Here is a 14241-nt window from a genome sequence, read left to right as displayed (position 1 = left end):
CTTTTGTTTGATTTATTATTGAACTTGATGCAAGTTATAACACTTTTTTTGATTTATTATTGAACTTGATGCAAGTTATTTGATTTATTATTGAACTTGATGCAAGTTATAACACTTGTTTTGATTTATTATTGAACGTGATGCAAGTTATAACACTTTTTTTGATTTATTATTGAACTTGATGCAAGTTATAACACTTTTTTTGATTTATTATTGAACTTGATGCAAGTTATAACACTTGTTTTGATTTATTATTGAACTTGATGCAAGTTATAACACTTTTGTTTTATTTATTATTGAACTTGATAGAAGTTATTTTATTTATTATTGAACTTGATGCAAGTTATAACACTTTTGTTTGATTTATTATTGAACTTGATGCAAGTTATAACACTTTTGTTTGATTTATTATTGAACTTGATGCAAGTTATAACACTTTTTTTTTTTTTTATTATTGAACTTGATGCAAGTTATTTGATTTATTATTGAACTTGATGCAAGTTATAACACTTTTTTTGATTTATTTTTGAACGTGATGCAAGTTATAACACTTTTTTTGATTTATTATTGAACTTGATGCAAGTTATTTGATTTATTATTGAACTTGATGCAAGTTATAACACTTTTTTTGATTTATTATTGAACTTGATGCAAGTTATTTGATTTATTATTGAACTTGATGCAAGTTATAACACTTTTTTTGATTTATTATTGAACGTGATGCAAGTTATAACACTTTTTTTGATTTATTATTGAACTTGATGCAAGTTATTTGATTTATTATTGAACTTGATGCAAGTTATAACACTTTTTTTGATTTATTATTGAACGTGATGCAAGTTATAACACTTTTTTTGATTTATTATTGAACTTGATGCAAGTTGTAACACTTTTTTTGATTTATTATTGAACTTGATGCAAGTTATAACACTTGTTTTGATTTATTATTGAACTTGATGCAAGTTATAACACTTTTGTTTTATTTATTATTGAACTTGATAGAAGTTATTTTATTTATTATTGAACTTGATGCAAGTTATACCACAACTGCACAGTTATTTTATTTATTATTGAACTTGATGTTATTTTATGTTATTGAGTTTGAATGTATACAACTTAATGTTCAATAAATTTGAAAATGTTAAAGCTTGGCATTAGCGCTCTGTTGGGGTGATGGGGGCAGGTGGGGCTTGAAAACTCCCCCTTGTCCTAAGTGGGGGATGACAAAAAAAGGTTGAGAACCACTGTACTGCTGCTTGCATCGGGGCATGGCCACGCCCCCTGCTGTTAGAGGGGATTACTGCACTGATTTGGCACAGCTGGCTTGTTTTGAAATGTTATACACGTTACACAGCAAAAGGCTAAAGGTCCTTTTACCGTGCATAAAAAAAACAAAACCCCACCTTTCTGCCTATTCTTAGCAGGAGGAGGCACGTGGTGTGCTTCCAGCAGACTTCACCCCGCATGGCACACCAGAGGCTCACATTACCCAGCTGCTTTTTATTTGTCAGGGAGGAGGATTCTGTTCTTTTCACTTCGCATGCTACCACACCGGGCTAGACTGTCGTTAAGACTGGAGAACAACAACACTTTTTGTGTCGCGCCTCATATTCACCACACTTTAAAGGAAATTGCATCAGTTTATAAAAGCACGCATGCGTAGTACACAAACCCCCAAAAGCAGTGAAGTTGTCACGTTGTGTAAATGGTCAATAAAAAGAGAATACTTTTCAACTTATATTCAATTGAATAGACTGCAAAGACAAGATAGTTCATGTTATTTTTGCAAATATTAGCTCATTTGGGATTTGATGCCTGCGACATGTTTCAAAAAAGCTGGCACGAGTGGCAAAGAAGACTGAGAAAGTTGAGGAATGCTCGTCAAAGACTTATTTGGAACATCCCACAGGTGAACAGGCTACCGTATTTTCCGCACCATAAGGCGCCCTGGGTTAAAAGCCGCGCCTTCAATGAACGGCATATTTCAAAACTTTGTCCACCTGTAAGCCGCCCCGTGTTATAAGCCGCATCTAACTGCGCTAAAGGAATGTCAAAAAAACAGTCAGATAGGTCAGTCAAACTTTAATAATATATTAAAAACCAGCGTTCTAACAACTCTGTTCACTCCCAAAATGTACGCAAATGTGCAATCACAAACATACGTATATCAACATGGACGGAGCTGCGTGAAAAAAGCCACCCGGCCTCTTCGCGTAAACTTAAACTTACCTTAACCACTCGCTCATCTTTTCTTCATCCATCCCTTCGAGTTAGCTTTTATGATGACGCCGGCTGGAAAGGTCTCTTTTGGCAAGGTCTTCCTTTTGAATATCACCATGGGTGGAAGTTTCTGGCCATTAGCATGGCAAGCTAGAACCACAGTGAAGGACGACTTCTCATTCCCTGTGGTGCGAATATTCACCGTACGTGCTCCCGTTGTATCCACAGTGCGGTTCACAGGAATATCAGTTGCTGTGAAATAGTAATCCGTGTGCGGATGGAGAGATTGCGTCTTTTCATGAACCGGATCCCTGACGCTTAGTAGGAGCCATTTTGTGGTCTTTACAGATGTAAACACACAAAGGAAATGAAACGTACGGTATATCCGCGCGCTTTTTCTTCTTCTACGCGGGCGGGTGGTTGCTTACAGTAGAAGAAGAAGCGCTTCCTGTTCTATGGGGGCGGGTGCTTACCTTGGCGGTTGCTTGCGTAGAAGAAGAAGCGCTTCCTGTTCTACCGGGAAAAAAGATGTCGGCTGTTTACCGAAGTTGCGAGATCGAAACTTTATGAAAATGAATCGTAATATTAATCCATATATAAAGCGCACCGGGTTAAAAGCCGCACTGTCAGCTTTTGAGTAAATTTGTGGTTTTTAGGTGCGGCTAATAGTGCGGAAAATACGGTAATTAGGAACAGGTGGGTGCCATGATTGGGTATAAAAAGCAGCTTCCATGAAATGCTCAGTCGTTCACAAACAAGGACGGGGCGAGGGTCACCACTTTGTCAACAAATTGTTTAAGAACAACATTTCTCAAGCAGCTATTGCAAGGAATTTCGGGATTTCACCATCTACGCTCCGTAATATCATCAAAAGGTTCAGAGAATCTGGAGAAATCACTGCACGTAAGCCATGATATTACACACCTTGGATCCCTCAGGCGGTACTGCATGAAAAACTGACATCCGTGTGTAAAGGATATCACCACATGGGCTCGGGAACACTTGAGAAAACCACTGTCAGTAACTACAGTTGGTCGCTACATCTGTAAGTGCAAGTTAAAACTCTACTATGCAAAGCCAAAGCCATTTATCAACAACACCCAGAAACGCCGCCGGCTTCGCTGGGCCCGAGCTCATCCAAGATGGACTGATGCAAAGTGGAAAAGTGTTCTGTGGTCTGACGAGTCCACATTTCAAATTGTTTTTGGAAACTGCGGACGTCGTGTCCTCCGGAACAAAGAGGAGAAGAACCACCTGGATTGTTCTAGGGCAGGGGTCGGCAACCCGCGGCTCTAGAGCCGCATGCAGCTCTTTAGCGCCGCCCTAGTGGCTCTCTGGAGCTTTTTCAAAAAATGTATGAAAAATGGAAAAAGATGAGGGGGAAAGAAATCTATTTTTGTTTTAATATGGTTTCTGTAGGAGGACAAACATGACACAAACCTCCCTAATTGTTACAAAGCACACTGTTTATATTAAACATGCTTCACTGATTCCAGTATTTGGCGAGCGCCGTTTTGTCCTACTAATTTTGGCGGTCCTTGAACTCACCAGAGTTTGTTTACATGTATAACTTTCTCCGACGTTTTATGCCACTTCTTTTTCTGTCTCATTTTGTCCGCCAAACTTTTAAGGTTGTGCATGAAAGGTGAGTTTTGTTGATGTTATTGACTTGTGTGGAGTGCTAATCAGACATATTTGGTCACCGCATGACTGCAAGCTAATCGATGCTAACATGCTATTTAGGCTAGCTATATGTACATATTGCATCATTATGCCTCATTTGTAGCTATATTTGCGGTTCCTTTAAGTCCTCTTAATTCTATGACACACTATCTGTATGTAATATGGCTTTTAATTTTTTGCGGCTCCAGACAGATTTGTTTTTGTATTTTTGGTCCAATATGGCTCTTTCAACATTTTGGGTTGCCGTCCCCTGTTCTAGGGTGAAAGTGTAAAAGGCAGCATGTGTGATGGTATGGGGGTGTATTAGTGGCCAAGACATGGGTAACTTACACATCTGTGAAGGCACCATTAATGCTGAAAGGTACATATAGCTTTTGGAGCAACATATGTTGCCATCCAAGCAACGTTATCGTGGACGCCCCTGCTTATTTCGGCAAGACGATGCCAAGCCACGTGTTACAACAGCGTGGCTTCGCAGTAAAAGAGTGCGGGTACTAGACTGGCCTGCCTGTAGTCCGGACATTGAAAATGTGTGAAGGCTAAACTATGAGAAGGGAGACTGTTGAACAACTTAAGCTGTACATCAAGCAAGAATGGGAAAGAATTCCACTTCAAAAATGTGTCTCCTCAGTTCCCAAACCTTTACTGAGTGTTGTTAAAAGGAAAGGCCATGTAACACACTGGTAAAAATACCTTTTTTGCGATGTGTTGCTGCCATTAAATTCTAAGTTGATGATTATTTGCAAATGTAAACATGAAATATCTTGTCTTTGCAGTCTATTCAATTGAATATAAGTTGAAAAGGATTTGTTGTATTCTCTTTTTATTGACCATTTACACAACGTGACAACTTCACTGCTTTTGGCTTTTGTACTTGCTGCTTCCTACTCCTTTTTGTGTTGTTACGTGATAGTAAATTATAGGAGTGGCTTGTGCAGCCCTTTGAGACATTTGTGATTAAGGGCCATACAAGTCAACTTTGATTGATCACCTTTGGTTGATTGAAATATAGTGCTAGTAGGTCTTCCTAATACAATATTCGTGAGTTACAATACATTTTAATTTGTGAACATGTTTTGTAATTGTATTCATAATTTTACTTATATTATATATATATATTTTTTTTTTTTACAATTTTATAATTGTTTTGTTTTTATTTTGCACAAAATTATGTTTTGGGACATGTTATTAAATACATTTAATTTTAATTTAATTGTATTTTAATATTTTAAAAAAATTACTTTCATGTTTTGGGGATTTGTTAGGCTAAGGCACCTTAATTCACACCTTATTCATGAAATAAACAATACATGTATTGTTAGTAGGGTTGCAAAATTCCGGGAATATTCAAAGTTGGAAACTTTCAATGGGAATTAACGGGAATTAATGAGAAATGAATGGGAATAAACATTGAATGCAACATGCTAGATCTTGCAGCATGATTATTACCTAAGACAACCTGAATTCATTCAAATTCAGTTGAATTTCAACCCTGCACTGTGCATTCCTCAATCACATGCACAGATAATTCCCAGTTTTACAAGCTTCTCATCTTATTCTACAGGATAAGATGGACGGTATCCAACTTTGAATAATCCAAAAAATTGTCAAAATTTCCAAACTTCCCGAGCTTGACTTCCCGTGGTAAATTTCCGGAAAGTTTCCGGAAATTTACCGGAAACTTTCCACCCCTTTGCAACCCTAATTATTGGGACAGTAGTATTGTAGTTTTTGGCTCTCTTGTTTCCTCAGTGTTGTTATAATGCAGATGAGGTGCGCTCCTATTATTAGTAGGGTTGCAAAATTCCGGGAATATTCAAAGTTGGAAATTTTCCATGGGAATATCTGGGAATTAACAGGAATTAATGGGAAATTAATGGGAATAAACATTGAGTGCGACATGCTAGATCTTGCAGCATGATTATTAGCTAAAACAACCTGATTTCATGCAAATTCAGTAGAATTTCAACCCTTCACTGTGCATTCCTCAATCACATGCACAGATAATTCCCAGTTTTACAAGCTTCTCATCTTATTCTACAGAATAAGATGGACGGTGTCCAACTTTGAATAATCCAAAAAATTTTCAAAATTTCCAAACTTCCCGAGCTTAACTTCCCGTGGTAAATTTCCGTAAAGTTTCCGGAAATTTACCGGAAACTTTCCACCCCTTTGCAACCCTAATTATTGGGACAGTAGTATTGTAGTTTTTGCCTCTCTTGTTTCCTCAGTGTTGTTATAATGCAGATGAGGTGCGCTCCTATTATTAGTAGGGTTGCAAAATTCCGGGAATATTCAAAGTTGGAAACTTTCCATGGGAATTAACGGGAATATATGGGAATTAACGGGAATTCATGAGAAATGAATGGGAATAAACATTGAATGCAACATGCTAGATCTTGCAGCATGATTATTAGCTAAGACAACCCGATTTAATGCAAATTCAGTAGAATTTCAACCCTGCACTGTGCATTCCTTAATCACATGCACAGATAATTCCCAGTTTTACAAGCTTCTCATCTTATTCTACAGAATAAGATGGACGGTATCCAACTTTGAATAATCCAAAAAATTGTCAAAATTTCCAAACTTCCCGAGCTTGACTTCCCGTGGTAAATTTTTCTGGGAAGTTTCCGGAAATTTACCGGAAACTTTCCACCCCTTTGCAACCCTAATTATTAGGACAGTAGTATTGTAGTTTTTGGCTCTCTTGTTTCCTCAGTGTTGTTATAATGCAGATGAGGTGAGCTCCTATTATTAGTAGGGTTGCAAAATTCCGGGAATATTCAAAGTTGGAAACTTTCTATGGGAATTAACGAGAATTAATGAGAAATGAACGGGAATAAACATTGAATGCGACATGCTAGATCTTGCAGCATGATTATTAGCTAAGACAACCTGAGTTAATTCAAATTCAGTAGAATTTCAACCCTTCACTGTGCATTCCTCAATCCCATGCACAGATAATTCCCAGTTTTACAAGCTTCTCATCTTATTCTACAGAATAAGATGGACGGTATCCAACTTTGAATAATCTCAAAAATTGTCAAAATTTCCAAACTTCCTGAGCTTGACTTCCCGTGGTAAATTTCCAGAAAGTTTCCGGGAATTTACCGGAAACTTTCCACCCCTTTGTAGCCCTAATTATTGGGACAGTAGTATTGTAGTTTTTGGCTCTCTTGTTTCCTCAGTGTTGTTATAATGCAGATGAGGTGCGCTCCTATTATTAGTAGGGTTGCAAAATTCCGGGAATATTCAAAGTTGGACACTTTCCATGGGAATATCTGGGAATTAACGGGAATTAATGGGAAATTAATGGGAATAAACATTGAATGCGACATGCTAGATCTTGCAGCATGATTATTAGCTAAGACAACCCGATTTAATGCAAATTCAGTAGAATTTCAACCCTTCACTGTGCATTCCTCAATCACATGCACAGATAATTCCCAGTTTTACAAGCTTCTCATCTTATTCTACAGAATAAGATGGACGGTATCCAACTTTGAATAATCCCAAAAATTGTCAAAATTTCCAAACTTCCCAAGCTTGACTTCCCGTGGTAAATTTCCGGAAAGTTTCCGGAAATTTACCGGAAACTTTCCACCCCTTTGTAGCCCTAATTATTGGGACAGTAGTATTGTAGTTTTTGCCTCTCTTGTTTCCTCAGTGTTGTTATAATGCAGATGAGGTGCGCTCCTATTATTAGTAGGGTTGCAAAATTCCGGGAATATTCAAAGTTGGAAACTTTCCATGGGAATATCTGGGAATTAACGGGAATTAATGGGAAATTAATGGGAATAAACATTGAGTGCGACATGCTAGATCTTGCAGCATGATTATCAGCTAAGACAACCTGATTTCATGCAAATTCAGTAGCATTTCAACCCTGCACTGTGCATTCCTCAATCACATGCACAGATAATTCCCAGTTTTACAAGCTTCTCATCTTATTCTACAGAATAAGATGGACGGTATCCAACTTTGAATAAACCAAAAAATTGTCAAAATTTCCAAACTTCCCGAGCTTGACTTCACGTGGTAAATTTCCGGAAAGTTTCCGGAAATTTACCGGAGACTTTCCACCCCTTTGCAACCCTAATTATTATGACAGTAGTATTGTAGTTTTTGCCTCTCTTGTTTCCTCAGTGTTGTTATAATGCAGATGAGGTGCGCTCCTATTATTAGTAGGGTTGCAAAATTCCGGGAATATTCAAAGTTGGAAACTTTCCATGGGAATATCTGGGAATTAACGGGAATTAATGAGAAATGAATGGGAATAAACATTGAATGCAACATGCTAGATCTTGCAGCATGATTATTAGCTAAGACAACCCGATTTAATGCAAATTCAGTAGAATTTCAACCCTGCACTGTGCATTCCTCAATCACATGCACAGATAATTCCCAGTTTTACAAGCTTCTCGTCTTATTCTACAGAATAAGATGGACGGTATCCAACTTTGAATAATCCCAAAAATTGTCAAAATTTCCAAACTTCCCAAGCTTGACTTCCCGTGGTAAATTTCCAGAAAGTTTCCGGGAATTTACCGGAAACTTTCCACCCCTTTGCAACCCTAATTATTGGGACAGTAGTATTGTAGTTTTTGCCTCTCTTGTTTCCTCAGTGTTGTTATAATGCAGATGAGGTGCGCTCCTATTATTAGTAGGGTTGCAAAATTCCGTTAATATTCAAAGTTGGAAACTTTCCATGGGAATATCTGGGAATTAACGGGAATTAATGGGAAATTAATGGGAATAAACATTGAGAGTGACATGCTAGATCTTGCAGCATGATTATTAGCTAAAACAACCTGATTTCATGCAAATTTAGTAGAATTTCAACCCTTCACTGTGCATTCCTCAATCACATGCACAGATAATTCCCAGTTTTACAAGCTTCTCATCTTATTCTACAGGATAAGATGGACGGTATCCAACTTTGAATAATCCCAAAAATTGTCAACATTTCCAAACTTCCCAAGCTTGACTTCCCGTGGTAAATTTCCGGAAAGTTTCCGGAAATTTACCGGAAACTTTCCACCCCTTTGTAGCCCTAATTATTGGGACAGTAGTATTGTAGTTTTTGGCTCTCTTGTTTCTTCAGTGTTGTTATAATGCAGATGAGGTGCGCTCCTATTATTAGTAGGGTTGCAAAATTCCGGGAATATTCAAAGTTGGAAACTTTCTATGGGAATTAACGGGAATTAATGAGAAATGAATGGGAATAAACATTGAATGCAACATGCCAGATCTTGCAGCATGATTATTAGCTAAGACAACCCGATTTAATGCAAATTCAGTAGAATTTCAACCCTGCACTGTGCATTCCTCAATCACATGCACAGACAATTCCCAGTTTTACAAGCTTCTCATCTTATTCTACAGAATAAGATGGACGGTGTTCAACATTGAATAATCCAAAAAATGGTCTAAATTTCCAAACTTCCCGAGCTTAACTTCCCGTGGTAAATTTCCGGAAAGTTTCCGGAAATTTACCGGAAACTTTCCACCCCTTTGCAACCCTAATTATTGGGACAGTAGTATTGTAGTTTTTGCCTCTCTTGTTTCCTCAGTGTTGTTATAATGCAGATGAGGTGCGCTCCTATTATTAGTAGGGTTGCAAAATTCCGGGAATATTCAAAGTTGGAAACTTTCTATGGGAATTAACGGGAATTAATGAGAAATGAATGGGAATAAACATTGAATGCAACATGCTAGATCTTGTAGCATGATTATTAGCTAAGACAACCCGATTTAATGCAAATTCAGTAGAATTTCAACCCTGCACTGTGCATTCCTCAATCACATGCACAGACAATTCCCAGTTTTACAAGCTTCTCATCTTATTCTACAGAATAAGATGGACGGTGTTCAACATTGAATAATCCAAAAAATGGTCTAAATTTCCAAACTTCCCGAGCTTAACTTCCCGTGGTAAATTTCCGGAAAGTTTCCGGAAATTTACCGGAAACTTTCCACCCCTTTGCAACCCTAATTATTGGGACAGTAGTATTGTAGTTTTTGCCTCTCTTGTTTCCTCAGTGTTGTTATAATGCAGATGAGGTGCGCTCCTATTATTAGTAGGGTTGCAAAATTCCGGGAATATTCAAAGTTGGAAACTTTCTATGGGAATTAACGGGAATTAATGAGAAATGAATGGGAATAAACATTGAATGCAACATGCTAGATCTTGTAGCATGATTATTAGCTAAGACAACCCGATTTAATGCAAATTCAGTAGAATTTCAACCCTTCACTGTGCATTCCTCCATCACATGCACAGATAATTCCCAGTTTTACAAGCTTCTCATCTTATTCTACAGAATAAGATGGACGGTATCCAACTTTGAATAATCCAAAAAATTGTCAAAATTTCCAAACTTCCCGAGCTTGACTTCCCGTGGTAAATTTCCGGAAAGTTTCCGGAAATTTACCGGAGACTTTCCACCCCTTTGCAACCCTAATTATTATGACAGTAGTATTGTAGTTTTTGGCTCTCTTGTTTCCCCAGTGTTGTTATAATGCAGATGAGGTGCGCTCCTATTATTAGTAGGGTTGCAAAATTCCGGGAATATTCAAAGTTGGAAACTTTCTATGGGAATTAACGGGAATTAATGAGAAATGAATGGGAATAAACATTGAATGCGACATGCTAGATCTTGCAGCATGATTATTAGCTAAAACAACCGGATTTAATGCAAATTCAGTAGAATTTCAACCCTGCACTGTGCATTCCTCAATCACATGCACAGATAATTCCCAGTTTTACAAGCTTCTCATCTTATTCTACAGAGTAAGATGGACGGTGTCCAACTTTGAATAATCAAAAAATGGTCAAAATTTCCAAACTTCCCGAGCTTGACTTCCCGTGGTAAATTTCCGGAAAGTTTCCGGAAATTTTCCCGGAAACTTTCCACCCCTTTGTAGCCCTAATTATTGGGACAGTAATATTGTAGTGTTTGGCTCTCTTGTTTCCTCAGTGTTGTTATAATGCAGATGAGGTGCGCTCTCCTATTATTAGTAGGGTTGCAAAATTCCGGGAATATTCAAAGTTGGAAACTTTCCATGGGAATATATGGGAATTAACGGGAATTAATGGGAAATTAATGGGAATAAACATTGAGAGTGACATGCTAGATCTTGCAGCATGATTATTAGCTAAGACAACCTGATTTCATGCAAATTCAGTAGAATTTCAACCCTTCACTGTGCATTCCTCAATCACATGCACAGATAATTCCCAGTTTTACAAGCTTCTCATCTGATTCTACAGAATAAGATGGACGGTATCCAACTTTGAATAATCCAAAAAATTGTCAAAATTTCCAAACTTCCCGAGCTTGACTTCCCGTGGTAAATTTCCGGAAAGTTACCGGAAATTTACCGGAAACTTTCCACCCCTTTGTAACCCTAATTATTGGGACAGTAGTATTGTAGTTTTTGGCTCTCTTGTTTCCTCAGTGTTGTTATAATGCAGATGAGGTGCGCTCCTATTATTAGTAGGGTTGCAAAATTCCGGGAATATTCAAAGTTGGAAACTTTCTATGGGAATTAACGGGAATTAATGAGAAATGAATGGGAATAAACATTGAATGCAACATGCTAGATCTTGCAGCATGATTATTAGCTAAGACAACCCGATTTAATGCAAATTCAGTAGAATTTCAACCCTTCACTGTGCATTCCTCAATCACATGCACAGATAATTCCCAGTTTTACAAGCTTCTCATCTTATTCTACAGAATAAGATGGACGGTATCCAACTTTGAATAATCCAAAAAATGGTCAAAATTTCCAAACTTCCCGAGCTTAACTTCCCGTGGTAAATTTCCGGAAAGTTTCCGGAAATTTACCGGAAACTTTCCACCCCTTTGCAACCCTAATTATTAGGACAGTAGTATTGTAGTTGTTGGCTCTCTTGTTTCCTCAGTGTTGTTATAATGCAGATGAGGTGCGCTCCTATTATTAACGGTGCAAATGTACGCACCTGCAGGGGCGGAGCTAGACGACGTTAAGAAGCTACTGAAGGTCCGCTCCAGCAGCTCCAGCCCCCCGCGCGCCTCCAGCACCTCCGCCTTAATGGCTGGCCCCAAGAAGGCCAGCGTGGAAACCCAGACCATCTCCGTGACCTCTAGGGCCTCTCAGTCGGGTATTTAACCCCCCCTCACACACACACACACACACACACACACACACACATGCACAGACACTTTGTCTGCGTCCCATTCTGGGTTTACTATTACTGCATGTTAGTCACACTCACTCCATGTGTGCTCTCCTGACAGCCAATCCATTGAGAGCGAGAGACAGATGTTCCACACATGCCAAGACTTCTCTTTAGTTAAATAAAAGAGTCCGCTGAGGATTCATGCTCTCTTACATAAATATCTAAACAGTTGGGGAGTAAAAAACATAAAACGTATTTGAATGCAGACACTTAAATACCGAGAATTCCTTGTACGACAAAAATGTCATTTTATACATATTTATACATATGAAAATGTTCACTATAATTTTTCTCTGTTATTGTATGGCTAAACAATGCGCACAACCAGCTGTGCCTAAACAAAGAATCCAAAGAGTTAATGTGCTGCGCTTATTTTATTGAGTAGGACTGCTAAAGACTCCACCGTGCAGTCAAATTTTTTTTTTTAATGTGTGCTAGCACTTTGATTAAAAACAATTGTTTATTTAAGAATATACAAAATAAATAAATACATAATGGCCTAAAGTATGTAAAAAAAATTATCAAATAGGCAATTAAATAAATATATTGAATATGAAAAATAATTGTATTAAAGAATAAAAAAATATATATATTTTCACATTTAATTAATTGTTTATAATATTTATTTTACTATATATTATTGATATATAACATAATAATCATAGATAAATATTATACAATGTATAATATAATTTTTTAATGATTTTTTAAAAAATCGTTTATTCAAAAATATAAAAAATAAATAAATACATAAAGGCCTTAAGTATGTAAAACATATGTTAAATATGCAATTAAAAAAATATGTTGAATATGAAAAATAATTGTGTTAAAGAATTTAAAAAAAATTCACATTTAATTAATTGTTTATAATATATTATTTTATTATGTATTATTGATATATAACATAATAATCATAGATAAATATTATACAATGTATAATATAATTTTTTAATGATTTTTTAAAAAATCGTTTATTTAAAAATATTGAAATAAAAAATACATAAAGGTCTTAAGTATGTAAAGCATATGTTAAATAGGCAATTAAAAAAATATGTTGAATATGAAAAATAATTGTGTTAAAGAATTAAAAAAAAAATTCGCATTTAATTAATTGTTTATAATATATTATTTTATTATGTATTATTGATATATAACATAATAATCATAGATAAATATTATACAATGTATAATATAATTTTTTAATGATTTAAAAAAAAAAATCGTTTATTTAAAAATATTGGGAAAAAAAATACATAAAGGTCTTAAGTATGTAAAACATATATTAAATAGGCAATTAAAAAAGTATGTTGAATATGAAAAATAATTGTTAAAGAATAAAAAAAAAAAAATCGCATTTAATTAATTGTTTATAATATATTATTTTATTATGTATTATTGATGTATAACATAATAATCATAGATAAATATTATACAATGTATAATATAATTTTTTAATGATTTTTAAAAAAATCGTTTATTTAAAAATATTTAAAAAAAATAAATACATAAAGGTCTTAAGTATGTAAAACATATATTAAATAAGCAATTAAAAAAGTATGTTGAATATGAAAAATAATTGTCTTAAAGAATTTAAAAAAAAAATTTGCATTTAATTAATTGTTTATAATATATTATTTTATTATGTATTATTGATATATAACATAATAATCATATATAAATATTATACAATGTATAATATAATTTTTTAATGATTTTAAAAAAAATCGTTTATTTAAAAATATTTTTTTTTTAAATACATAAAGGTCTTAAGTATGTAAAACATATTAAATAGGCAATTAAAAAAGTATGTTGAATATGAAAAATAATTGTGTTAAAGAATTAAAAAAAAAAATTCGCATTTAATTAATTGTTTATAATATATTATTTTATTATGTATTATTGATATATAACATAATAATCATATATAAATATTATACAATGTATATTACAATTTTTTTAATGATTTAAAAAAAAATCGTTTATTTAAAAATATTTAAAAAAAATAAATACATAAAGGTCTTAAGTATGTAAAACATATATTAAATAGGCAATTAAAAAAGTATGTTGAATATGAAAAATAATTGTGTTAAAGAATTTAAAAAAAATTC

At 35.1% G+C, this 14241-nt stretch overlaps 1 protein-coding gene across 4 annotated transcripts in view; it reads left to right on the top strand.

Moving 5' to 3' along the window:
• Positions 1-14241, top strand: part of col17a1b (collagen, type XVII, alpha 1b) — a 106797-nt gene that overhangs the window by 37823 nt on the left and 54733 nt on the right. For all 4 annotated transcript variants that reach the window (XM_061968357.1, XM_061968367.1, XM_061968348.1 and 1 more), the window contains one exon: positions 11900-12055. In XM_061968357.1, coding sequence (XP_061824341.1) covers positions 11900-12055 — 156 coding nt within the window. The remainder of the gene's footprint in view (positions 1-11899; positions 12056-14241) is intronic.

This window comes from Nerophis lumbriciformis, linkage group LG02 (assembly GCF_033978685.3).
Source record: "Nerophis lumbriciformis linkage group LG02, RoL_Nlum_v2.1, whole genome shotgun sequence".
NCBI lineage: Eukaryota > Metazoa > Chordata > Actinopteri > Syngnathiformes > Syngnathidae > Nerophis > Nerophis lumbriciformis.
This window is presented reverse-complemented; position numbering and strand designations above follow the sequence as displayed.